At 41.6% G+C, this 25,796-nt stretch overlaps 1 protein-coding gene across 7 annotated transcripts in view; it reads left to right on the top strand.

Annotated features, from left to right (window-relative positions):
* The window catches only part of ankfn1a (ankyrin repeat and fibronectin type III domain containing 1a), a 101,552-nt gene that overhangs the window by 24,732 nt on the left and 51,024 nt on the right, over positions 1-25,796 (top strand). For all 7 annotated transcript variants that reach the window (XM_087177289.1, XM_087177286.1, XM_087177287.1 and 4 more), the window contains exon 6: positions 4,519-4,556. In XM_087177289.1, coding sequence (XP_087033415.1) covers positions 4,519-4,556 — 38 coding nt within the window. The remainder of the gene's footprint in view (positions 1-4,518; positions 4,557-25,796) is intronic.

Here is a 25,796-nt window from a genome sequence, read left to right as displayed (position 1 = left end):
TTATAGACACTGACCTGATTTTACGTTCAATTAATTGGAGGTTCTGAAGGTAGACTAATTCAGGCTACAGAAGACTGTATTTTCATGGGATCCTGTCAGATTGCTCAGGTCTTGTCAGCTGCAATCGGTAGTTTTCAGTCTAGAAATGTGGACTATGAAGGAGCCTGAGAGGATACACAGTTTGTTTGTCGGTTTATTGGTGTTAGCTGCTGCTTGAGTTTATGAAATCTTGAGTTAAAGATCGATCAACTTCGGCAGGTTAACCAGCCTCACACACACACACACACACACACACACACACACACACACACACACACACACACACAAACACACACACACACCTTTAGGGAACAGAGAGAAGGTGAAGTACTTACTGCTGCTTTACTCAGGATTATTGTTGTGCTGAATTGTTGTGGTTCTGTTACAATAAGTACAGACTTGGTGAATCTGCTGCTGATACGATTTCTCTCTGAAATTTAAGTCCTGCTCACTGTCAATCAATATTCCACATTACTTGAAAGTAACTAAGAAATACATTAATTTAGTCAGTATGTCATAATGGCTAAAATCAATTCTGTCCTTTTAAATTTGTTTTTTTATTAAAACATAAAACGTTGCTCTTTTTTCAGGCAGAAAAAAAAACCCTCGTAAGTACAGTATAGGTACTTTCTTTACCATACACCACACACATATATACACAAACACACACACCAACAGGAAAGGTTAGGTGTGTGGTGTCCAGTCCAGCCAATTACCCAGCAGCTTTAATTGAAGCCAGAGTCTGGACCTGTTCCGTTGCCCCGTCGTTTCCCAGCAGAGAGGACGTCCTCTGACATCAAAGCGTGGGCGTCCTCTCAGGGGCGGCTGAAGACGAACACGCCGGACGCTTTGACATTCACAGAAATACCAGAAGAGCGAAGGAGGAAGTGAGGTCGGCGGCGGCAGGATGAAAGTTTGACTCAGCGTCAGGTCAGTGGAGACAAGAGGCTCCGCTCCTTTGTTCTCAGACTCCTGATGCAGGTGTGAGGGAACACTGTTCATCTATAGAAAAGCTAAACTGGAGAGGCAGAAGAATAAAACTGTATTAACACAAAATGAGGAACATTAAAACAAAATCGTAGGAGAGTGGATTTAAAAAGCTATAATAACATTAGCAAACAGACAAAACAACAAACTTAATAATAAAAGAATAGATAAAATGCAATAAAATACAACAATAAAAGAATAATGAAATCTCAGGGAAATGTATAATGTATCTCCTCTCCTCAATAAGTTTTCTTCTCAAAAACACGTTGAAGGAGTGGGGGTGGTCCTTTACTCCAACCATTCGCAACATGTGCCTCCATTTTAAAGTGGTGCAAACATTAGCATGACCTCAGACTAATGATGTGTGACTGTGTTGCTTTCAGTTGACTGGGTTCAGTTGTAGTGGAGGTAAAGACAGTACAGCTGAGTTTAGAGAGAAGCTAACTGTTTAGCATGTAGCGGTTAGCGCTGACTCAACACTCAGACTTATGAAAGCTGAGCAGAGCCTGATAAGCTGAGTGGGATTTGTCTTCTTTCTTCTGTCTTTTTTTTTACCCCAGTATTGTTGAAGATCTAAAGAATCTAAGAATCAAACTTGATATTAGGCCATCTTGTTTTGTCTCCTCCATACCTGCAGGATTTGCGGTGGAGAACCTGTTGTGTGTTTAAACACAGTCACGACTCTGTGACTCTGTTGATGTTAATTTGAAATTCATTTTGTTTTTTAAACGTGTGTCTTTGGGAGTTGTATTTTTGATACTGCACAGGTTTAGTTGTCGTGTGTAAGTTGATAGTTTGTGCTGTGTGGTGTATCTGAGTGTGTGTGTTGCTGCTCTCTGGCAGCAGTGAGCAGTCAACAGATTTCTCCCTGTGGGTTGAGTGATAATCTCATCTGCAGGGGCCGGCGGGGGGCAAAGTATTGCTCTTCACCACAGAATGAAAATGCCAAACCTTCCCGCTGCTGCTGTTATCACCACGCAGAAACGGCAGAGCGGAGTAAAGTCAATGAGCGCCATGCAGGACATTTCCACTAATCACCACCTTTCTCCCACCTGCAGTCACTGTGAAGTGTCACACACCAGGCCTCCTGCACAGCTGCATCGCCATCGTAATAATAGAACATGTTGAGGAATCTGAACGTGATCTATGAAAACACAGACGGTGACAGACAGTCCTGCTGGTTCCTGGAGAATGAGTCGTACCTGTCTGGGGAAATTAAAGCTTAATGAATTGTGAGTCAGATTAACGACGATTCTGTTCAAACCCATCATGTTGCTATTGAGTCACTTATGGGGGAAATTTGGTAAAAATGTCTGAACCTGGTGTCTGAACTGAAACCTCACAGGAAAGTGAAACCTGTAGTTGTGTAGGTTCGGACTCCTGTGTCTCAGAAACAAAGATGGAGGTAGAGTAGTGTTTTGGTGGAGGTTACGATAGATGGATGAATTGAGGAAGTGTGAGACTTTGACCCTGGAGACTGCTGTCTGTCCAGGGTTCGACCATGTGAGGAACAGCAGTTGACGACATGGCGGTGACTTGCAGGAGGTGGAGGATCCCTGCAGGGCGGAGCTTTGTTTATGCATCCTCAGATGTTTCCACGGTCTCTGAGGTGAAGAGGAGGGAGGAGTGCCTTCGTGTACACATAGTAATTTTCCCTCGCAGTGTTGTCTCCAGTTGTCAAGGCGACGGAGTATTTTCACCCCACGCTGCCCCATACCCTGCCACCCCTCTGTCGAATCACACCAGCCCTCCCTCTCCCCGCTGCTTCCAGCCTCCTTCAGTTCCACATCAGAACTACATCAGTCTGTCCTTCAGTCTGAACGTGGAGGTTCATATTGAAAGTCTGCTGTTACACCACAGTACGCAGCCCAGACCCTCCATGTTCCTCCCACACACTGAAAGCACAGCAACTGTTTATGATGCGAGTGAGTGAGTGAGTGAGCTGGAACAGAGTCTATCACTGACATTAATAGTTTATATTCATATGTTAAGTCCTTTTATTTACATATTATTCACATATAGAGTTACGGTCAAGATATCAAAAATATATCTGTTTATTCACCTGTTTTCATTTCTTTCATCAAAAACAACCTCTGAAATATTGATTAAAACCCTTCTTATGAAACCTAGAGTTTAACCATAGGATGTTTTTATATAATACAGACAAAGGATGAATGAAATAATCATAAACACCAGGACTGAGTGTTTCCACTTTGAACTGCAGTGAACCAATGACAGTCTCATAAAAAGACAGCCAGGGTTTCATACGTCACAAACCTAAGGAACCAGTCCTGTCAACTTGTGGGGACGGGGGCGGGGCTAAATAAACCTGAAACCTCGTCAGTACAGAGAGAGAGAGAGTTAGCATTCTCTAACACTGTTTCAGCCTCTAACACTGTGTCAGCCACTGCCAGTTACAAACTAACAAACAACATAAACAAATAAAAGATGCTAACTGCGCTAACCATTCTGATCTGTCTGCTAGTCTCTGGTTCTGGTCTCAACAGACTCCTCATCTGAGTCTGGGTCTGACTGAGGCTCAAACATGTGGCAGATGTTTCCTCCTCTAACCATCTTGATACTCTCTGCTCTTTCAGCTGTCTGGGCGGGTCACAAGGCCTGATCCAGATTTCTCAACCAGGAAGTAAGAGTTGTTGTTAAACTAAATATGAAGCGTAGAGGATTTTTACAGAGTTCAGAACATATCTGGAGGAGCTTGAAATAAAAACATGAAAAAAATCTAACTAACAGAAATTTGAGATTTTCACATGGTTTTACCGGAGCTGTACTAATGACCTCATCTCACTTTGTCTTCTTCTTCTGCAGTGGTTTACTGGCACTGACTGCTATTTCCTACGTTTAATAATACAATAGAATAAAGCAGCATTCCACTTCTGTTACATATATTTTCAAGATCTCTTTCTCTTTTTATCTCTAATGAAATAATTAAAAGACAAACTCAGAAAATCAGTAAAATAATCAGACCATGTTTCACCACCCTTAAGTTAGCGATCCCATGCATTATACTCTGTTATCTCCAAAGGATTTAGAGTTAGGGTTGGTTGATTTCTGTAGAAACTACACTACCCATGAGCCTCAGCTTCTGTTGCTATGGAGAAGACAGTCAGGGCCGCCAATCCGAGTCAAACCAGAAGCTGAAAATTACCAGTTTCTACAAAGTGTAACCTGTGTCCTCAACAACAGAATTTAAAGCCCTGTGATTGGTTTATGTCAAACAGAGGTGCATCTTGGGAGTCGTAGTTGACTTTTCTCCTTCAGTTTTTATGTCCTCAGGCTTTCCAGTGTGAATTAAAGGATGAACGCTGCTGCTGCATCTGTGATCGTTGATCAGTCGATTTTTCATCCACCAAACCTCTGTCTCTGTGTCAGTGTGTCTTCCTCAGTGTGAAGAGGGACAGGTGATGTAGTCTCTGTCAGCTCTGCATGATCCTGCCCAGAAACTCATCATTTCCTCTTCTGTCTCCTTCACAGAGCCTGGGAACCACAGGGAGATACGACACCAGGAAAAAGTAAGTCCTGACTCCAGGTCTGCTCTCCCTTTGCTCCTATGATCAGTTTGTGTCCTGAATATCTATCTCCCTCCAGTTTTCAGTCATATTTCACTGTCGTCTCCACCGTGACATTCTTCTCTTTTCTGCTTTTTGTCACTGAAGTATTCACAGGAAATATTTCACTGAGCACCATGTGGAAAGAAACCGAAGCAGGGTTAAAGTTATAATCTGTAACTTTAGTATGTTCTTTACGTTGTTGAGTTGTGTTCTTACATTATCTAGAATGTTTCCATCAATTTCTCAAACCAGAGAAATCTGTGATTTTAATCATGATAATGCTCCGTTGCATTGGTCGCCTGTCAATGACATCATATGCTCTATGATCATATGTCAGTGTTTTCTGCCAGAAGTTCAACATTGACTTTTATCTAGTTTTAAGCCACATACATACAAAAAGCTGAGTAAATGTTAGACAGCTCAGCTCCCAGCCACTGGAGACGTCCTGTCCTGTGTCCACACTGTTCAAGTGAAACTGTTTTATTCAGTGTGTCTGTTTGTTATGGAGAGGAGGACACCTCTGTGGATAATTCAGCTGCTGGTAAAAACCTCCTGAATGTCTGGTTCAAGTTTAAGTAAGTGGTTTAAGTTATCAGAGACACAATCAAACAAAGGTTAGCATCAATCTCAGCTCCAACTCTTCCCTGAGTCTCTGTCCTCCGTACAGCGTCGCTCAAACACTGACTTTAAATGTCAAACTGCTTTATTCAGTGTTTTTAACAGTTAGAATCACCAGGTCTGTTTGATTTCCTGACCCACTGACACTGAAGGAATCTACACTGGGAGGAACTTACAGTAATGGTGGTGAAGAAAACAGCTACTGAAATCCCATGCCATTTCATGTCACAAAACATGGTCTTTTGTTATTATTTTGAGTGAAAGAGCCCTAGAGGCGGAAGTTACAGACTGTGCGTTTAAATATCTGATTTACTGATTAGTACCAGAACCAGTGAACTGTTGGTTTGTGGTTTGGTCCAGAAGAGCTGTGGTGCGTCTGGTTAATTTTGTCTTGGGTGAAATCTGAACAAGCAGACCAGACCAGATCAGACCGGATCCGTGTGCTGCCGCTGAAACTCCTGAATTCAAAGATCTCATCGAGCGTGTGTCTGTTTCTATAAAAGCACAGAATCACCCACAAAATTACAGTTCAGTGTCATCGTGTAGTCACCAGTGTTTAATCACTCTGTGCCGCCTCATCTCAGCTGAACCAGCGCCTTCCATGATGGTCGATAGGAAGTGAGCGATGTTCAGGAGAAACTGTTTCATAACAAGAGAAAAATCAGCTTTAAAACTTTAAACCAGAGCTTCTTCTTCTCTGACGTCAGGTTCCACAGGACATCCTTGACCTTTGTCTCCTCCCTCCTCTTCGTCCCTCCTCTTCCTCGCCGTGCTGTGTTGCATAAATCCCGGCTGATTTTAACTGAGCTTGCCTCGAGCGAAGGATGTCATTTTTTTGGTCTTAGTTATTGAGCATGGTATGTATCCAGACAGCGCTAATGGATTTTCATGGCCACGAGCTCTATAGAGTGGATGAATGAATGAATGGACCACTGCAAGAATTAAGATGAAAATATTTTTTATGCAACAAGAAAAGCTCAGATCAAATCTATTTCGGTAGATTCAGATTGCATTTTATTGATTCGTTTCTGTTCTTTGAACTCGCTGAACTGACTTTTCTTTTTTAAAGATGACTCAAAATACTTTTTTATTTTTTATAGTTATAAAGTTTCACACCTTTCACCCTGATTGAATAACTTAAACTGAACTGACACTGATTTACATTCAGATTCAGCTGCTTTGTCTTCAAACACAATTTTGTTTCTTGTTCTGTTGCGCACAAAGTCTTTCTGCAGCGGCTCTTGTTTCTGCCTGATTTTACTTCCATTTAATCCTGAGTAATGTCTTGTGTGAACAACACAGAACTGTGGTTAATGTACCGTCAAATGTATGAACATAAATTCTCCATGTTAACACAGAACGTTCATTAAGTATTTAACTTGTCAGCTCTCCTTGATGGAGCTGAGGTTTCAAGGAGGTTTTCGTTTTTACTTGTGTGTCTCTTGGTTTGTTGGTTTGCTTGTTTGTTTGTCAACTGGATTACACAAAAAGTCCTCAACTGTTTGGCACCAGAATTGATGGAGTGATAGGTCCTGGGTCAAGGAAGAACATATTAAATTCTGGTTCTGATCCAGTTAAAGGAACAAATCTATATTTTCCTCTTCTCCTGTGTTTTATTTGAAGTGTTGATCCATAAGAAGATATATTTGTGGTTCATCTCAATGTAGTTTTACATCTCCTCTCTCATGCTTTTCTCTGGAGCTCTAATAACAACAGGTCAGTGAGCCAATCAGAAGAAAGGAGGCTCTGAGCCTCTCTTCTGATTGGCTGAGTGAGCCAATAAAAATATAGCAGATTTCAGGTAAACACTCCAAATCCTGCAAGTTGGATGGTGGGCCCAGGTGGGCGGGGCTAGGGGCATGGCTGAGAGCCTGTCCTGACGGCTGGTTTTAAGGCTCAGTTTCTGAATACAGGCTGTGTGTATTTCTCTGTGGACTGAGCACTTTGATACTTTCACAGTATTAATATAGAACATAGACCTGCCTTATAATCAACATGGACATCTACCTTAAGGTATACTATATGGACCTTTAACTGTGTGAGGTTTTGAATCCACATTACACACTGTTGTACCTCTGAATTTCCGCCCACATCTTTATTTCATTGATTTAAATGCATGTGTGTAGGTGTTGTTTTTATTGATGACTGTTTCCTTTAATTGGAAAAAAAAAGACAGCCAATCAGAGCTTTGGAGGCGGGATTTAAGATGTGGATATATTCTCCTGTGCCATCATAATCCAGTCCTTCTGTACTGTGCTCCACCCCAGCCTGGTCTCCTTTACCACTTCAAGGCTCCACACTGTACACACAGTATTGATGGTACTGATGTTAGTTTTTTATGGAATTTCATCTAGATCAGTATTAAATAGATAAATAAACACAGCTATGAAATAAAACCTGAAATAAATAAATTAAGTTATAAATGTAGAAATATATAAATAAATGTAAATGTAAGTATATAAACGAGTAAATAAATAAGTAAATATCTTTATAAATGAATAAATTGCTTTTAATTTTTAAAATGACTTTTTTATTTATTTCAGGGGACTTTTATAAATAAATATGGCATGAGGAAAATAAGTTATTTTTAAATATTAAATAATAAAATATGTATTTATTTATTTACTCATTGGCTCACTTATATATTTTTATTTACATTTACTTTTTGACATTTATTACCTAATATATCAGGATTTATTACATAGCTGTATTTATTTATTTATTTATGTATTTATTTATTTAATATTGATTTAGATTGGCATTCCATATGTCTTCACCAGCTCGCATCAGCTGAACTCTCTAACCTAACCCTAAGTGCGACATCCTCTCTAGAGCATCTGATCACGTCGGTTTAATAATCTTCATGTTACTGTGTTATTAATTAAATTACATGACATTAACTACAACTCTTAAATTGACATCTCAGTGACCTCTGCCACAGCTTCAGTGTCCACTGAAATGATGATGATGATGATGATGATGATGATGATGATCAGGAGGTTAATCAGGCTGAAAACGTGACCTCACTCTTACAGGTCCTCACAAAGATGGTACAAGATCACAAACACACACATACTTCAGGATCTGCAGCCTGTGACTGTGTGTGTCTTGTCAGTGTGAAACATTGATCTGAGCGCGCTCTGTGTTGGGTCTCCTCAGTTCACCTGGCTGAGCTCCAGAGCTCCACAAACTGCCTTTTCATACTGTTCAATGGACTAGTCTGACACTTCAGTGTGTGTGTGTGTGTGTGTGTGTGTGTGTGTGTCCTCATACGCCTGCAAGCATGTATTCTTTAGTACACAATACGTGTGTGTGTGTGTGTGTGTGTGTGTGGCTGAGGTTTTGTTCCATTGAAGCGAAGCTGACATTAATTGAAATGAAAGTGTGCAGATACATCAGTAATTGTGTGTGTATGTGTGTGTGTATGTGGAGATGAGCACAAGAATCAATACGTGCCACAGCTGTTCACTGCTTCTGCAGTTTAATAAAGTTTTATTTAATATTTTTTATTTTTATTTCTCATACGTTTTATTAAAACTGGTTCAGCAATCAGAAAACTGATTAACTGATGAAAACAGAATCATCCATCAACAGCTGGTTAATGATGTTCACAGTGTTGATTGATTGATTGAATGATTGATTGATTGATTGATTGATTGATTGATTGATTGGTTGATTGATTGATTGGTTGATTAATTTAAGGTCGTCCTGACCTGCTATAAGAAGTGGTTTGTACTGTCCAGTAGAGGGAGCTGTTTAAAGGAACGGTCCAACATTTCTTCATGTGTACATGTGACGATAAATCCTCATATCATTGTAATGTTGTATTGTGTGTGCAGTTGGAGCAAGAAGTGAAAGCACTAGAAAATGAATGGGCCCATTAGACATATAAAACAGGAAGTCCAGTGACAGATGAGTGAGTTTGAAGGTCTATCAGGCTCCATCATTATCGATTAATCTCCTGATTATTTCTTCTATTAATCATTTGATCTGTAAAACATCAAGAAATAGTGAAAGTTTCCCAGAGCTCCTATTGACAGTGTTGAAATTGAAATGAGTGAAGAGGTTGTGTTTGGGTGAATTATTGTAGCAGTATCATTAGTAAATATGTGAGGAGTGAAACTGTATTTCAGACGTCGTTTACACCTGGAAATAAAATGTGTTGTTGATGATCGGATAGTTCTTGACCAAATGAAGGTAGAGGTGTAAATCTACTCAAGGAGAACAGATTGTGATTGGATTGACCAGACCACTTCCAGATTTGGTCAGGAACTCAAGAACACAAGTGTAAATGCAAATACACAACAACTATGTGGGTGGAAATATGTTGTTGTGTAGAACCAAACCAGTGAGGTATCAGCTGTTAGTCAGCTGTTTCCACCTTCAGCGTTCCAGTTGTCAAAGACGACTTCTTCCTCTGCTTTGAAAAAAAAGCAAACACAATAACAGCTTCAGGGAGGGCTACCATCTTCTTCTTCTGCTTCTTCTTCTTTTGCTTCTTCGTCTGCTTCCTCTTCTTTCGCTTCTTCTTGTTTTGTTTTGTCTTCTGGTTCTTCTTTTGCTTCTTCTTCTTCTTTTGCTTCTTCTTCTTCTGCTTCCTCAGAAATCTCCCTACATGAATTGACCACTGCCGTGTCCCAAATGGCCTCAGGAAAGGCTCCAGGCATGGAAGGCTTACCTGCGGATTTTTTAAAACACTTCTGGAGTGAGCTGGGGCCTGACATGCTGGATATTTTTAAGGAGTCTTTTATTAAAGGGACCCTTCCAGATTCCTGCAGGCGCGCAGTGATCTCCTTACTGCCTAAGAATGGAGCTCTAACGCTTATAAAGAACTGGAGACCGGTTTCTCTTTTGTGTACAGACTACAAAATCCCCTCTAAGTTTTTATCTAACGGACTAAAGGTTTTTATTGACCTGTTGATTGGGGCGGATCCATCATGCTGCGTCCCTGAAAGATCCATGTTGGACAATTTGTTTTTAATGAGAGATGTTTTTGACATTTGTATCTGTACAATCTTGATGTGGGTGTAGTTTCCATTGATCAAGAGAAGGCGTTTGATCGTGTTGACCACTCTTTTCTGTTTGCCACACTGCAGGCCTTTGATGTTGGAGAGCACTTTCTGTCCTGGGGGAGGTTACTGTACAGTAGTGCGTGTTGTGTGCTGAAGGTGGGGGGAGGTCTTAGCTCTACAGCTCTACAGTATGGCCATGGAGCCTCTCCTCCACAGACTAAGGTCCAGGCTGAGGGGTGTCTCTCTGCCAGCGCTGGCTGACTGCCCCCCATGATCGGCGTACGCTTATGACCTCAATGTTTTTGTCCGGGACCGGGGGGACATCCTGGAGTTAGAGGCCGCCCTGGCTCTGTTTTAGAGGGCCTGCTCAGTCAGGATAAACTGGGGGTAGAGTGGAGCTTGTCTGGTGGGGCGGTGGATTTCAAGATGCCCCCCTGGTCTTCCTGGGGGCTGGGAAACAAGAGGATTAAAGGTTTTAGGTGTTCATCTAGGCAACAAGGACATAGAAAAACAGAATTGGGATGGAGCGCTGGAGAAGGTGGAAACCAAGTTGCCTCAAGTGGAAATGGCTGCTCCCCCAGCTGTCCTACAGGGGAAGAGTTCTGATTATCAATAACTTGGTCGCCTCTTCCCTGTGGCACAGACTAGTGTTGGTTCCACCACCAGACCTCATGGAGACACTGCAGTGGCTCCTCGTGGACTTCTTCTGGTTGGGTCGTCACTGGCTGTGGGCAGTGGTACTGTATCTCCCTGTGGAGGAGGGAGGGCAGGGCCTTATAGACATCATATGTAGGACGGCAGCCTTCAGACTGCAGGCGACTCAGAGACTGCTGTACGACTGTGCTCTCAGCTGGTCGGCTCCCGCCCAGCTCATCCTTAGAAAGGTCGGGCAACTTTGCCTAGATAGACAGCTGTTCTTGCTGGACTCGAAGTGTGACCTATCTGGACTCACTTCGTTCTACAGGTCAGCGATTGATGCATGGAGGAACAGTGGCCTGCTTCTCTCCCTGAAGACTCCAGCGTCTCCTGTGGGAAGAAGCAGCTGTACTACAGTCGTGTAAAGGTCCTGAACCTCGGATCTCTAGCAGGACTTAGGGAGTCCAAATGGACTGAGGTGTTTGATGCAGACTCTTCCCCTAAAGGCTGCTGGCGGCTCCTGTATAAGCCTCCTGTTGAAAAACGGATGGCTGACCTCCAGTGAAGGCTCATACATGGAGCTATAGCTACAAACAGATACAGAGCTCACCTGGAAAGTTGTGTGAAAGTCAAACTCTGCTTATTCTTTTGCTTCTTTTTTTCTGCTTCTTCTATTGCTTTCTTCATCCTCTGCTTCTTTTTCTTTTGCTTCTTCTGCTTCTTCTTTTTCTTCCTCTGCGTCTTCTATCTTCTATATTTTTGTTGTTGTTTTTTGGACCTGCACAAACCAGAAGAGGACGAGACATGAGCTGGACAGAGTGATCAGACCTGGAGACATATTTATATCAGGTGTAAAGGTGATCAGGATCATGTTTAGATACGAGACACATTTTATTAAGTTCCTTTTTGGGGCATTTGTAAACCTGTATATGATAGGACAGTGTAGAGTGACAGGAAATGGGACAGACAGCAGTGTCGGTCTGTGTTAAAGAAACTGTACATGTATACAACTCTGTAAACAGGAACAACATTTGTGTGTAAAAGAAGCTTGAAGCTAAAGGACATTTACAATAAGTGTTTAAAGTGGATTTATCCTCAGATTCTTTTACACACAAACAAACACACACACACACACTCACAGATCATTGCACACACACACACTGAAATACAGTTTCACTGTACACACTCATCTGAGAACAACGTTGCTGCAACAAACGCCCCACATCTGTGTTTCCAGTGCTCCTGTCACCCTGAACATTTTTATTGTCTCCACTTAACAGCTCACCCTGTCTCCACCCCCTGAACCCTAACACACACACACACACACACACAGAGGCTGCAGTGAAGCATCTGATGATTTCGATGGTGAAAAAATGGAGTGTATTGTGACTGGATGAGACCATGTTCAGGTTGTTGTTCAGTGAATCATATAAACCAACAACGTGATGCACATCCTTCTGCATCCATGTCTTTAGTGCCGCCTGATCATTTCACATATCTGCAGCTCCACTGAGTGCTCTCTGCAGAACAATACACACACACACACACACACACACACACACACACACACAGGCTGATCAGCATATTAGACTTTACCTCGTGGGGTTTATTGAAGTGGAATTGTTCCAGTGTGTCACTTTGCAGCAACTGTTATATGACACCCACACGCACACACACACACACACACACACGTACAAACACACACAAACACACACACACTGAGGGGCCCAAGGTAGCCATTAAGAATAATGGCTTCTGTCTATGCGTTGCCATGGCAATGGAAAGGAGGGAAGAAAGGCAGGTTTAGTGGAGCCGATGATCAGCGGAGAAACGGCAGCTCTGTCTCCTCTGAAGACGTTTATACATGAACGGTCCTCACAAGACCACTTAAGACCAGACCAGACCAGACCCGGGTCTCTCTGTCTCAACCAGACTCCGTTTGAAAGGTCGTTTCAGTGTAGACTGAGACATTCACGTCTTCACGTTATCTCTTATTTCTGATTTAAATTCACTCTTTAGGGGAAACTAGAGTCAGAGATTCATTTCTCACAGGAAATAATTCAATATAAACCGTGTGCGACTGTTCCAAACCAGTGAGGTGTCATCAGTCGGTCAGCTGTTTTCTTCTTCAGTGTTCCAGTTGTCAAAGACGACTTCTGCCTCCACTTTGAAAAGAAAGCAAAATCAGTAACAGCTTCAGGGAGGGCTACCATCTAATTCGTGGTCCTCTTCTTCGTCTTCTTCTTCTTCTTCTCATTCTTCATCTTCTTCATCATGAAATAAAATTTGAAATAAAAGCACCTGATTTGAAGTGATCTTCACGACTGTATCACTTTATCTGGATTAGGGAAACAGGAAACCGTCCACCATATTGGTCCCCACAAATATATACAGTGGTTTTTACAGTGAAAGAGTGAGAAGTTTGAAGTTGTGTAATTTGTGAAACGAGGAGGAGGCGTTCTTGCTCTTCAACAAGGTGTATTCAGTGAGAGCAGAAACCTGAAACAACCTCTACAACACACACACACACACACACACACACACACACACACACACACAGCTGAAACAATAACTGAGTAGTGTCGGTCGTGACGGTTAGTTCTGACTCATGCTTTATTAGAAGGAGCTCCCTCCCTCTCTCTCTCTCTGTCTCTGTGTGTGTGTGTGTGTGTGTGTGTCTCTCTGTGTCTCTCTGTCTCTGTGTGTGTGTGTGTGTCTCTCTCTCTCTGTGTCTCTGTGTGTGTGTGTCTCTCTCTCTGTCTCCATTTCTCTCTATCTCTCTCTGTCTCTGTCACTGTCTCTCTGCGTCTGTCTCTCTCTCTCTGTCTGTGTGTGTGTGTGTGTGTGTGTGTGTGTGTGTCTCTCTCTCTCCCTCTCTCTCTCTCTCAATTCAATATCAATTCAACAGCTTTTATTGGCATGACATTTTCAATGTGTTGCCAAAGCACAGTTGTATAAAGAATTAAAGAAAAACTGTTAATAACAATATTAATATAATCAAATACCATATAATTAATAATAGAATAAATTGCTAATGATTGATAATGAACTCTCTCTCCCTCTGTCTCGTGAAGTAATTTACCTTTTTTTTTTTTTTTTTTTTTTTTTTTATACAATTTCTTTTATATTTTATCTTTCTGAAAATCCTAAAATATTAATAACTTAATATTAATGAAGATTCAGGAGGATGATTGTGGACACTTTGGTGTCATGTGTCAGTAGCAGTGAAGTCAGTCTGAGAGTGACAAGAGTTTCCAGTTGATTCTGCTGCTGCAGCTTCCTGTTTGTTTGTTTCCTATTTGTCTACCTGAGGATGAAAAAGCTCAGAAACTGCTTTTATTCTCAGACTTCAGTGGATTAACTTTACCCAGAATCAGTTTAATGATTTTTCTGTGAAACGTTGTTCAGTGGAACTGAAAGAATTAAAGTACATGATTCCTTTTTATTACAGTGCACTCCAATACAAACAATAAACTGGAGTTATATTCTTACTTCTTTAATTCCTCTGCTTACAGACAGTCTTTCCTTCAAAATAAAAGGCTGTGGTAAGAGCTGAATCAATTATTCCATCCACTGAGGACGTTGTTTTCAAGTGATGTTTGTTTGTTTGTTTGTTTGTAAATAGTCCTGAACCGGTTTGCACCAGGATGGGAGAGAAGAGTCGTTAGCTGCAGCTCTGTTTGATGCTGATGTGTATTATCTCTAACACTTCTTGTGAGTGGTTTGTCTGTGGATACTGCTGATGACTTCCTCTCTCAGGTGATACTCACATTATATCTGGTGCCAGCAGCTTTTGAAAGAACCATTAAACCTCACACTGCTTTTTTTTTTCTACATCGTGTGAAAAGTTTCACTTTTAAAAGCCTCGTCTTTTCTCTCTGTGGACACAAGCTGAGTTCAGTGGGCGTTCAGACTGAACACAGGTCTGTGCTGGTGTGTGGGTGTGTTGTGTCATGTACCGGTGAGACCGTAAAGTACAGACCAGGGAGTCCCATCGGAGACATGGATCCATGAGTCTGGAGGTTTATCAAAGACCGGATTGCTGCAGGTTTCTGTGTGGAGGTCTGTGTGGGTTTTGGGTCCAGAGCCCTGCAGGAGGAGGAGACTCTGAACTGCCTGTAGGTGTGAATGTGAGCGTGATTTATCAGCCCTGTGATAGACTGGAAAACCTGCCTATGGTGGACCCTGCCCAGCCTGCTGAAAGGATAGGCAATATGGCTAATGAATGAAATAATATTAAATGAATATACAAGCTGAGCTTTGAGTTAAGAACGGAGGGGATCGACAGACGGACAGAACACGTCATTTAGTTCAGTGTCTGATCCTGCTACTTTTTATTGCTGTAAATAGAAGTTTTGGACAATCGTACTATGGTTAAAAATCTAAGTGAACAACAGCTGCTAGCAAAGACAACAAGGTCAGTAACACTGTAATTCATTATCACGTTGTATTCAGCACTGGTAGTCGAGGCTGATGAGAGCCAATGAGGAGAGGCCGGGGGTGTCTACATCATCGTTTCCAAAAGTCCAAAAGTTTTTGTCCGTCCAGTCTACAATACAATCCCAGAGTTTTCAAAATAAAACACAACCCCTGCAGGTATTTAACCCCTCAACTATAAATCCAGCTCTGCTTACAGGTGGAGCACAGAACACAGAGCAGAGGGACAGTGTTGTGTTGTGTTGTGTTGTGTTGTGTTGTGTAGCAGAAAGGAGGCAGGAAACTGAGCTCAGCAAAGACGGGAAGCGATGATAATAAGAACAAGTCCATTAAGACGGTTCATCAGTGGTTACTGTCACAGCAGCTGATGGGAACTGATCATGTCCTCCACACTGAGGCTGTCTGTCACTGTTAAACCTCATCGCACAGGTGTGGGCAGAGCTGACTGTGACGTCCAGGGAGCCGTGAATGCCACACACTTCTGAGTGATGCCATTCATTTCCTCACTGTCACACACCCTGAGGTGCAGCTAGAAAACTCCCACACACTCATAAACTCTCATCAGACACACACACACACACAAACAAACTGTACAGGCGATGCTGCGCTGCGGAATTGTGACTTGACATCCTGTGACGAGTCATTACGAGCACAGAGATAATGATAACTCCTCAACCTGTGTGTGTGTGTGTGTGTGTGTGTGTGTGTGTGTGTGTGTGTGTGTGTGTGTGTGTGTGTGTGTGTTCACTGTGGAAGAATGGATCGTGTATTTTATTTTGAAGGTATCTCAGAGCTGCATGAAGTCCTATTCTATAGTCGCCACTTTACATGTGGACACTCTGTCCTGGACATGGACAGAGGACACATTTACACCACGTGGCACCTCGCGGCTAAACGATGCTGAGAGTGTAATTTGGGCCTAACAGACTCCTGAAGGGACGAGTCAGGGACGTCACCGAAGCTTCAGTGCAGTAGGATACGTGAAGTAAATCAGGTAAAGTTGATAGCAAGTACTAGTTTGACATGTTAGGGTGAGGAGGAGCTCTCTAAAGAGATTAGTCTTCAACAGATTCTTGAAGATAGAGAGGGACGCTCCTGGGGGGTGGGAGGGGCGGTTTTGCCTGATTTTGTTGCGAGGTCCTTCTCGTCCATCTATACCGCCATTCACCACGCCAACAAACCCCCATTTTAATGAAGTCCTGATGTGAGCTCTCATGTCAACACAGAGAAACCAGGACACTGTTCATACAGGACTCAGTGTCATCATGACTTCCTTTCGCACCTCAGCAGGAGAAGTATTTCTCTGAGCGACTCGTTGTAGTTTGGAAACAAACATTTAAACAAATCTAATCAAAGATAATCTGAGTCCATCTGCTGCAGCTGTTTGTTGTTGGGACTGAATCAGTGATGGGGAGTCGTTATGTTCAGTTTAGATTGGCCTGCATCTAGATATGGTCCTTTTTCCTGCTGCACTCTCTGATTGCTTACATACTAATTATGAATTGATGATGCATGGTTTGTAAGTTTTTGTATTTTTTTATTGAACAAAACATGACACAAATAACAATTGACACAAATAACAATAAAAACAAAGCAAACCGATACACTGTATATAAAAAAGGATGTGCCGAAGTAACTTTAAGTGCAATATCACTGAGGGCCACTAGGGGCTGGCTCCAAAAAACTTGCCAACTTCTCAATTGAAATACTCTGTCAATACATTTTTTCCACAACTCATTACCGTGTGATGGGCTAAATTCACACCTGTTATTCAGTGTTCTGGTGATCCATCTGAAAATAATCATCCAATTAATTAGATGTTAGGCCTTAAAAACAGGAAAACATGTATTTTTGATTGACATGCCTGGTCTGCAATGATTGATAAGCTGACGAGACAGGCCGGAAGGCCAGTCACCGGAGGAGAGCTTGGGTCGTATTGAATCAGTTGTGTGAAATTTCTATTATTTTCTCAATATTTGTCGGTGGAGGAAGAATTTTGAACCGACAGTTTTGCTGTTAGTTCTTTAGTTTCAATGAGTTTTCGGTTCACTGTGATTATGGCTCGTTCTTCGGCACTAACAGACTGGACGGATGCCGATATACTGTTTTTTTTCGGTAAGTAAATGTTTATTACAGTTACAGTCTCGATGCGTATGATGCTCCCTAAAAGCTAGTGTGTTTTTCCCTACGTGTTTTGACCGGAGAACGGGAGACAGTTAACATCCAAATTAATATTAGAGTTAATGTGAATTACAGATGCACTTTGCTAACCTAGCTAGCTAGCTGATAACTTAGTGTTTGCTATGCTAACCGTACCTGGTCCCAAACATGCAAACATTTGCAGGACAAGGATAAATATAGTTTAACAATTAACTCAGCATCATGTTATTAGAAAAAATCAGTTGCTGATAGAATTTTCCTACATACAACAAAACATTCAGGTTTATCTCATTTACTTATTTTCTGTCTCCTCGCTTGTATCGTATTGTATTGAGTACAATTAACAATGTACAGTAGAACATTATCTTGTAGAGGTTTGTCATTTAATACTGTAAATTCATACACAGAGTCCTGAACTGAAGCAGGTATTCATGCACCTGTCCTGACAGCTGGTATATGTGTGTAATTAACTGTGATCCACCATGTCTGAACTAAAGTATTTGTCTTATTCTGTCATTCAAAGGTGTCCACACTGAAAACTGAATGACTGGTGCCAACAGAAGGAGGACCTCATGTATGGACAAAGGAAACTGCATGTACATCCTTAGCTCTGAAATGGGTTATGATGATGATGATGCCAGAAAACCACTTTAAGTTCATCTTCCTCTGATGAGAGGACAGACCAGCTGTTTAGACATTTGTTTGGTTTATTATTCTCTGTCCTCAGCATTCACAGGTTCAGTTTCTTGCATTTTACTTCATTTCTACTGTTGGTGACAGATGATAGTAATAACATTTTAATAACAGAATCTGTTCAGCTTTAGCACAGTCACCACCTTCACAGGTGAAAGTATTGACCAATTTGACATCAAAACAGTGTTCAGTAGGAAACAGCTAGAACTGACCAACTTGAACTACAACCTGGAGCAAAATGAGACTCTTAATAAATGTGTGCTGCTGTTACATTACAGACATATGTAAACTGAAAATTTTGAAGCAGTTGTCAGTATAGTACAGCTCATGTACATTAGTTTTATTCATAACTTATTTATTGTCATCGAAAAGGTGTTCAATAAATAAACCTGTGATTAAATTGTACTGAGTATTTTTTTTCATATTTACCATCTGCCTCATGATGAATCTAACACTTTGGTGAATGAGTGTTTTCGTTTTTTAAATTGGTAAGTACATAAGACAAATTAGAAAAGCACAAACTCTAACATCTATCTCTAGATCCTGTATTGTCACTGTTGAAGGACGGACACATTTAAACATTTCTATCATGTTTGTTGTTGATAGAAAGTCACATACATAGAAAGTCTTTGATTAATTACAAATTCAGGAAAAACTTCAGTGTGTCGTGATTTCTTTACTGTGCTGCTGCTACTGTTAAAATTCTTACCAGACACGCTCCATAAAAAGCATCAACACAGCAAAGCTTCATAAAAAACTTTATTTCACATTAAAACTGCATTCATTTCAACAATTTACAATCAACTGGAGACATGTACAAAAGAATTTAATAAATTGATGAATCAAATAACGTGTGCAATTTACAATGAACTGTAACTGACAAAAATAAAATACAGTTGTGAATGAAGGTACAGGTGAACTTCACTGTCACTAAATGAGTTTACAAAATAAAGAGAGGTGGATAAATCTTATTTAATAACAAGTAGAAATTATAGTAGAAATGTAAAAATAATACTTCATAGCTCAGTGAGGACAGTGCAACAGTCTGACAGGTTGACTGTAAGCTATTGCAGCCGTCCATAAGTGATGGAGGTAAGGTGCAAAAAGTCCAGGAGCCGTTATTCATCATCAGTCTTAGTGTGTGACACAGTTTACATGAAGCAGACTCAGTCTGAGGAGAAGCTGTTCTGAAGTCTGTTCATGTTCTGCACGACCAATTTAAAACACAAGGTTAGAATATGTTTTACACTGTGGTTTTACAGTGTAACGTTAGCGCACATGCTAACTTCAACTGCAATAACATTACAAGTTACTCCTCAGATATATGATATTTGCCAAATGTGGATGTATGCGATTGGCTTCTAAGACTATTTTAACAGTTATTTATAACATTTTAACGTCCAATTGTGAAAGCTAACCGTGTTAGCAGCATCTTCGCACAACTCAGCCAGGAGCCTGTTGTGGTCAGTTTGCCGATGCAGGTGGGCGTTCTTAGTGTCCTCGGGGACACAGGTCAGATCCACCCCTCACTGCTCCCCAGTTCCACCCTTTCATCCAAATATGGTTTCTTCTGGCTCCAAAAAAAAAACAAGATGGAGACATCCATTACGCCAAATTCGGGCCTTCCAAACAGCAGTTCACAAAACAATGGCTGACGTCACGGTAGTTTTCTACATGATCAAACCTAACACACAAGGTCACACTAAACCAACCAAATAATAAGCACAAACACACATTACAAAATCAATTAGGCTTGACAACGTAAATAAGTAACAAGATATTAAAGGGTAAAATAAATAGGAAACCAAGACAAACAAAGGCAAATGATAAAAAATTCAATAAACCTTTTCTATTTTTCTAAAGATTTTTTTTAAACATTGATATTCAAGGAATCCACATCAGCAGATCAGAGCAGAAATTAAATCTCTTCCCTCACAAAATAATCAAATTAATAATTTAACCTTTTTTTTTTGCTAAATATCACTGAAAAAAAATTCAGTTTAATTCAAATATAAATTTAAGTGTTCTTAACCATGAAAACATTTCTGTACTTTCAGAAGTTTAGATTGATCCCTCTCTAATGTCTCTGCAGCGAAACTACAACGCAGTTAGTTAGCTTAGCTTAGCTTAGTTTAGCATAATTGTAATTTGATAATTGAGAATCAAACAAAGATAATGTTGTGGACAGTTTTCTTTTTTGTAAAACACTTGTCTGATGAAACTACATTTATAGTTAGGCTCCGCCCACTCCTCACAGGTGTTTCAGGTGTCTTTGGTTACTGCAGTGAAAGCCAGACAGTGTGAGGTTGGAGCACTTTGACATGAACGAATGTGTCTGAAAATATCTGCTCCTCTGATAAAACGTCAAAGCCATAACACATAAAACTGAAGGAGAGAAGTCAACCACGACTCCCAAGATGCATTTCAGTATAAAACATCCAATCACAGAGCTTCAAAGCAGAAGAAGGAGAGGAAAAACTGATTTTACGATCTGCAGCTTAAAACAACACAATGTTTTAAAGTCTCCAGAGCTCTTATTCACAGTTCTGACCGGCTGCTGCAAAGGCTCATGGGTGTTGTAGTATTTTGAGACATGCAACAAAATGATGGACAAAACCTGATTTCTCACAACGTCAATAATTCAAACTAATGGCCATAACATGAAACATATTGTGTGTGTGTGTGTGTGTGTGTGTGTGTGTGTGTGTGTGTGTGTGTGTGTGTGTTTCTATTGAATCCATACCGTGGTGATGATGGCTGAGCAGCTCCTCCCTCACACTGATTTGTTGCTGTGGAGCGACGATCACGCCAGCACAAATATTCAGACGAGGGAATTTAGAGCTCCTCATATTGAAAGTGAAACTGCCTCCTGTGGTCTTCCTCTGCCTCCCTGCCCCCCAAGCTCTCCTTCACCTGTTGCTCTTCAATGGGAACCATGGAAACAGTGCAATCCTGAGGCAGCTCTGAGCCAATGAGCAGCTGTTGCAGTAGCACTTGCCGCCGGTTGCAGCTCGGCTCATCTCCTCAGCAGAGGCTGGCAGGAAGCTGGAACATTAATTGTTTGGAGTAATTACTAATGTCAAAACAGTATTGTTTCATCGCGGGCAGCTTTTCCCTCAGGCAGCGGCTGCAGGCTCAGTGGACGCAGCTGTAGCTTTATCCAGTCATGGTTCCTGAGATAATGAAGATGATGTGATGAGGAGGAATATGTCAGAAAATATAAGTCTGGTCATGGTCTGTGTTCTTCTTCCTAAATCAACACTGACTGTCTCCTACTACCAACTACATACATATATATATATATATATATATATATCTACACCTGTTCAATAGCCAATAGGCCAATCACATGGCAGCAGCTCAATGCATTTAGGCATGTAGACATGGTCGAAACGACCTGCTGAAGTTCAAACCGAGCATCAGAATGGGGAAGGTGATTTAAGTGACTTTGAACGTGGCATGGTTGTTGGTGCCAGACGGGATGGTCTGAGTATTTCAGAAACTGCTGATCTACTGAGATTTTCATGCACAACCATCTCTAGGGTTTAGAGAGAATGGACTGAAAATTTCCAGTGGGCGGCAGTTCTCTGGGCCAAAATGCCTTGTTGATGCCAGAGGTCGGAGGAGAACGGCCAGACTGGTTGGAGCTGATAGAAAGGCAACAGTAACTTAAATAACTACTCGTTACAACTGAGGTATGCAGAAGAGCATCTCTGAACGCACAACACGTGGAACCTTGAAGCAGATGGGCTACAGCAGCAAAGACCACACCAGGTGCCACTCCTGTCAGCTGAGAACAGGAATCTGAGGCTACAGTTCGTACGGGCTCACCAACATTGGACAATAGAAGATAAAAAAAACGTTGCCTGGTCTGATGATTTGTGCAGCGACGTTCGGATGGTAGGGTCAGAATTTGGCATAAACAACATGAAAGCATGGATCCATCCTGTCTTGTGTCAATGGTTCTGGTGGTGGTGGTGTAATGGTGTGGGGGATATGTTCTTTGGGCCCCTTTTCTACCAATTGAGCATCAGCCACGGCCCACCTGAGTATTGTTGCTGACCATGTCCATCCCTTCCCATCCCACAGTGAACCCATCTTCTGATGGCTATTTCCAGCAGGATAACGCGCCATGTCACAAAGCTCAAATCATCTCAAACTGGTTTCTTGAACATGACGATGAATCCACTGTACTCCAATGGCCTCCACCGTCACCATATCTCAATCCAATAGAGCACCTTTGAGTTGTGGTGCAACGGGAGTTTCACATCTTGGATGTGCAGCTGACAAATCTGCAGCAACTGCGTGACGATTGATCAAGTCAATATGGACCAAAACCTCTGAGGAATGTTTCCAGCATCTTGTTTAATCTGCGCCACGAAGAATTAGCAAGGCGTACCTAATAAAGTGGCCGGTGAGTGTATATCTGTAGTAGATCTGACTCCTCTGAGTCACGGAGCAACAAATGTGGATTAATCCGCCACTGAAAATAGTACCCAACAAACACACGCTTTCCTCCTGTTTGTTTGACAGTGAGCGTCTGTCCTGCAGGTCAGACATGTTGTTGAATCTATGAGCTTTGTTTATGAAGACCAGTCTGTCATCCTTCAGCTCATTCAGTGACACACTGACATGTGGTTTACATGATCTGGTCATGATGACAGTGTCTCAGGTGCAGAAATCAGAGTTGTCATTTCACCTATAGATGTAGTGGCGTGCAGCAGCCTCTTTGCTCACTACCATTGGTGCAGTTTGTAATAACAGTTATTACCCACAAGTCCCCCTTTTTATTCAACAGCTTCATGATAATTTGTGGCATTTACATGGACCCCGGGTTGGTGGGACTCTGTTGGTCCCCTCTAGGTAACAAGGGATTCCTCAGGCGCCAAGGGGCAGGCACCTAAATGAGCTCCTCTTATTCGCCAAACGTTTTCCTGTCTCTGAACAGTGCCCGCCCCCTGCATTTGAGACTCGTAGCGGAAGATTCAAACTGTTATAATTATTGACCTGTGTTTGTGCTACTAAATTATGCAAGAAAAGATTATTTGTGAGAAAATATATTTTACAGATGTGCAACTCTCATCGCATGAATTCACATACTGATTTGCGGATGTGCATATTTTGTCCATCATTCTCATTATTTGACACGGGCGTGTAAATGTGTTTCATTGCAGCAACTGTAGCAAAAATGCTGCTTATGAGTTTCTTAATTTGTGATTCGTAAAACAGGATTTGAGAAGTAACTGTTGTGTTGTGCTTGTGGGAGAGAGGAAAGATCGAGAGCATCCTTTCTCTGACCTAAAATTTACTGATACATATGTGTCTATTTCATACAACTACTAATTTCACTTTATTCTTAATTAAAATGCTAATTTGAATAGATGATAATGAATATTGTGTTACCTGCTTTTCCAGACTCACACAGATCCGTGTGGTTGATCGTCATGATTGGTTCGTTATGTGTAAATTAAATCAGAGCGTTGTGTTGGTCAAGCTCTAATGAACCTCACAAACACCACAGAGGAAGAAACGGGAGCTGAAACTGAAACACACTTTATCCTCTGCTATTTACACCACCATGATCAGAGTGACACACACAACACACACACACGCACGCACACACACACACCCGCACCACTTCAGTGCAGCAGATGAAGCAGCTGCTTTGACTGATAAGAAGAACAAAAGGGGTTTAAAACAGAACAACAGGTTTCTGTGTTCGCACAACACACACAACAACCTGTGAGTCTCTACACTTATGAGGACCCTCATTGACATAACTGCTGTTCATGGTTAAAACTGCAGATTTCCAAAGGCACTTCTGTTCTGACAGAAACCTCACTGCATCTGTATAAACAGCACATGTAATTAAACTGTACAAGGATGAGCTATGAAGTGGTGCATCATGGGAGAATTATTTTCTGTATCGGCTGAAAACACCTTGGAGGAAAAAAGAAAATAGTGTTTGTGAATTTTACTATTCAGCTGAACTATGAAGCAGGTGGACTCAGACATGAGGCGTCAGTCTCTCCTGTGATTAACGTGATATCGAGGGGTCGTTTAAAATGCCGAACCGAACAGACGAAAGTTTCAGTTACAGAATCAACATCAACAAAAACCATAAAACCCAGAGATGTTCGAGCTGAAAACGACTTCAGATCGAGTTGTTCATGTCTCATTGTTTGTGTTAATTTACGGGGAATTTGAAGATCTGTGGAGGATAACATAGTCGTAGTAATAAATTGAATATAATCAGAGATGATATAAAGTTAATGAGCCAGTGTTTCAGATTCTGAACATTCATTTACAGTCTGACTAACATAAATTTACAGGACAGAGTTGCAGCAGTTTGCAGTCAGGGTTTGTATCTTTGACGTGATTCATTTGTGCAAAATAAAAATTTGTGCTTGCTTTTGTTTTTCAGAAATGAAACATGACAATTTTTAAAAGACATTCCCTGCAGAGCTCAGTAATTCAGTACACTATGTATTTAGTGCACTTCAGAAATGTCTTGGACATAATTTGCACGTGGATATACTGTAATTTCCATTTCCTTTTCCAGCTGCCAGATTTCTGCACACACATTCGGGAACGCTCAAACATTCAGATATGTTAAGAAACGTTCAGACATTCACAAACGTTCAAATGTTCAGAAACGTCAAATGTTCGGAAACGTTGAGAAATGTTGGCTCAATGACTGTTGGCGTCAGGTGTGTATCGACCACGTCGACGTGTTTGAAATGCTGCTGAACAGTGACATCAGTGTGTGTAGAACCAATGAACAATAATAATGAAAAATGAGAATGATGTCAGAGTGTGGTAGTTGGCAGGAAACTGACTCAAACACCTGTTCCTGCTTCTGGTGACTCCAGCTGCAGATGATTCTGTAACATCCTCTTATTACAGCTTATTGCTTCTCCTGCTTTTTTTTTTTTTTTTTTGCTGCAGTGATTCTGTTTTCTCTTCAGCATCAGTAAATACAATCTCCTGTTCTCTGTCTCTCACCTCCTCACACTGTCACCTCCCCTCATCCCCCTCCTCACTCCCCCCCCCCTTTTATTCTCAGCCTTTTCAAAGCCTGAAGCTGCTGCTGCCCCTCCTCCATCTGGGTTTACGTAGTCGCTATACTGAGTGTGTGTGTGTGTGTGTGTGTGTGTGTGTGTGTGTGTGTGTGTCTTTCATATCACTAGGCTCACCAACTGCCCCCACACACTTACACACGTTTCTCCCCAGTGTGCACACACACACATATCGAGCCTTTCTATTCGCTCCTCTTCTCTAACATCCCTGTCTCTCCCTCTTTCTCTCTCTCATCTCTCATCCTCTCTCTTGCTCGCCACTGTTTGTGTATGTGTCTCTCTGAGTTGGTGTGTGTGTGTGTGTCGCGATGCGTTCGCCGGTGAACAGGTGTTCAGCACAGTCAGTCAGAGCCGGAGCTCCAGAGTAGGGAGCTGATAGAGAGACGCACACACGCGCACTCTCTCTCTCTCTCTCTCTCTCTCTCTCTCTCTCTCTCTCTCTCTCTCTCTCTCTCTCTCTCTCTCTCACTCACACACACACACACACACACACATGTACCCAGGACTGAGCATCACATCTGGGGGTTTGCCGGAGTCTCTTCACTCCCCCCCCCCCTTTCCCCCCC

This window comes from Seriola lalandi, unplaced genomic scaffold (assembly GCF_002814215.2).
Source record: "Seriola lalandi dorsalis isolate HSWRI2012SDOR001 ecotype SW California unplaced genomic scaffold, Sedor1 jcf7180002054585, whole genome shotgun sequence".
Taxonomy (NCBI): domain Eukaryota; kingdom Metazoa; phylum Chordata; class Actinopteri; order Carangiformes; family Carangidae; genus Seriola; species Seriola lalandi.
Note: the sequence above shows the minus strand (reverse complement) of the source record. Positions and strands in the feature narration are given on the sequence as shown.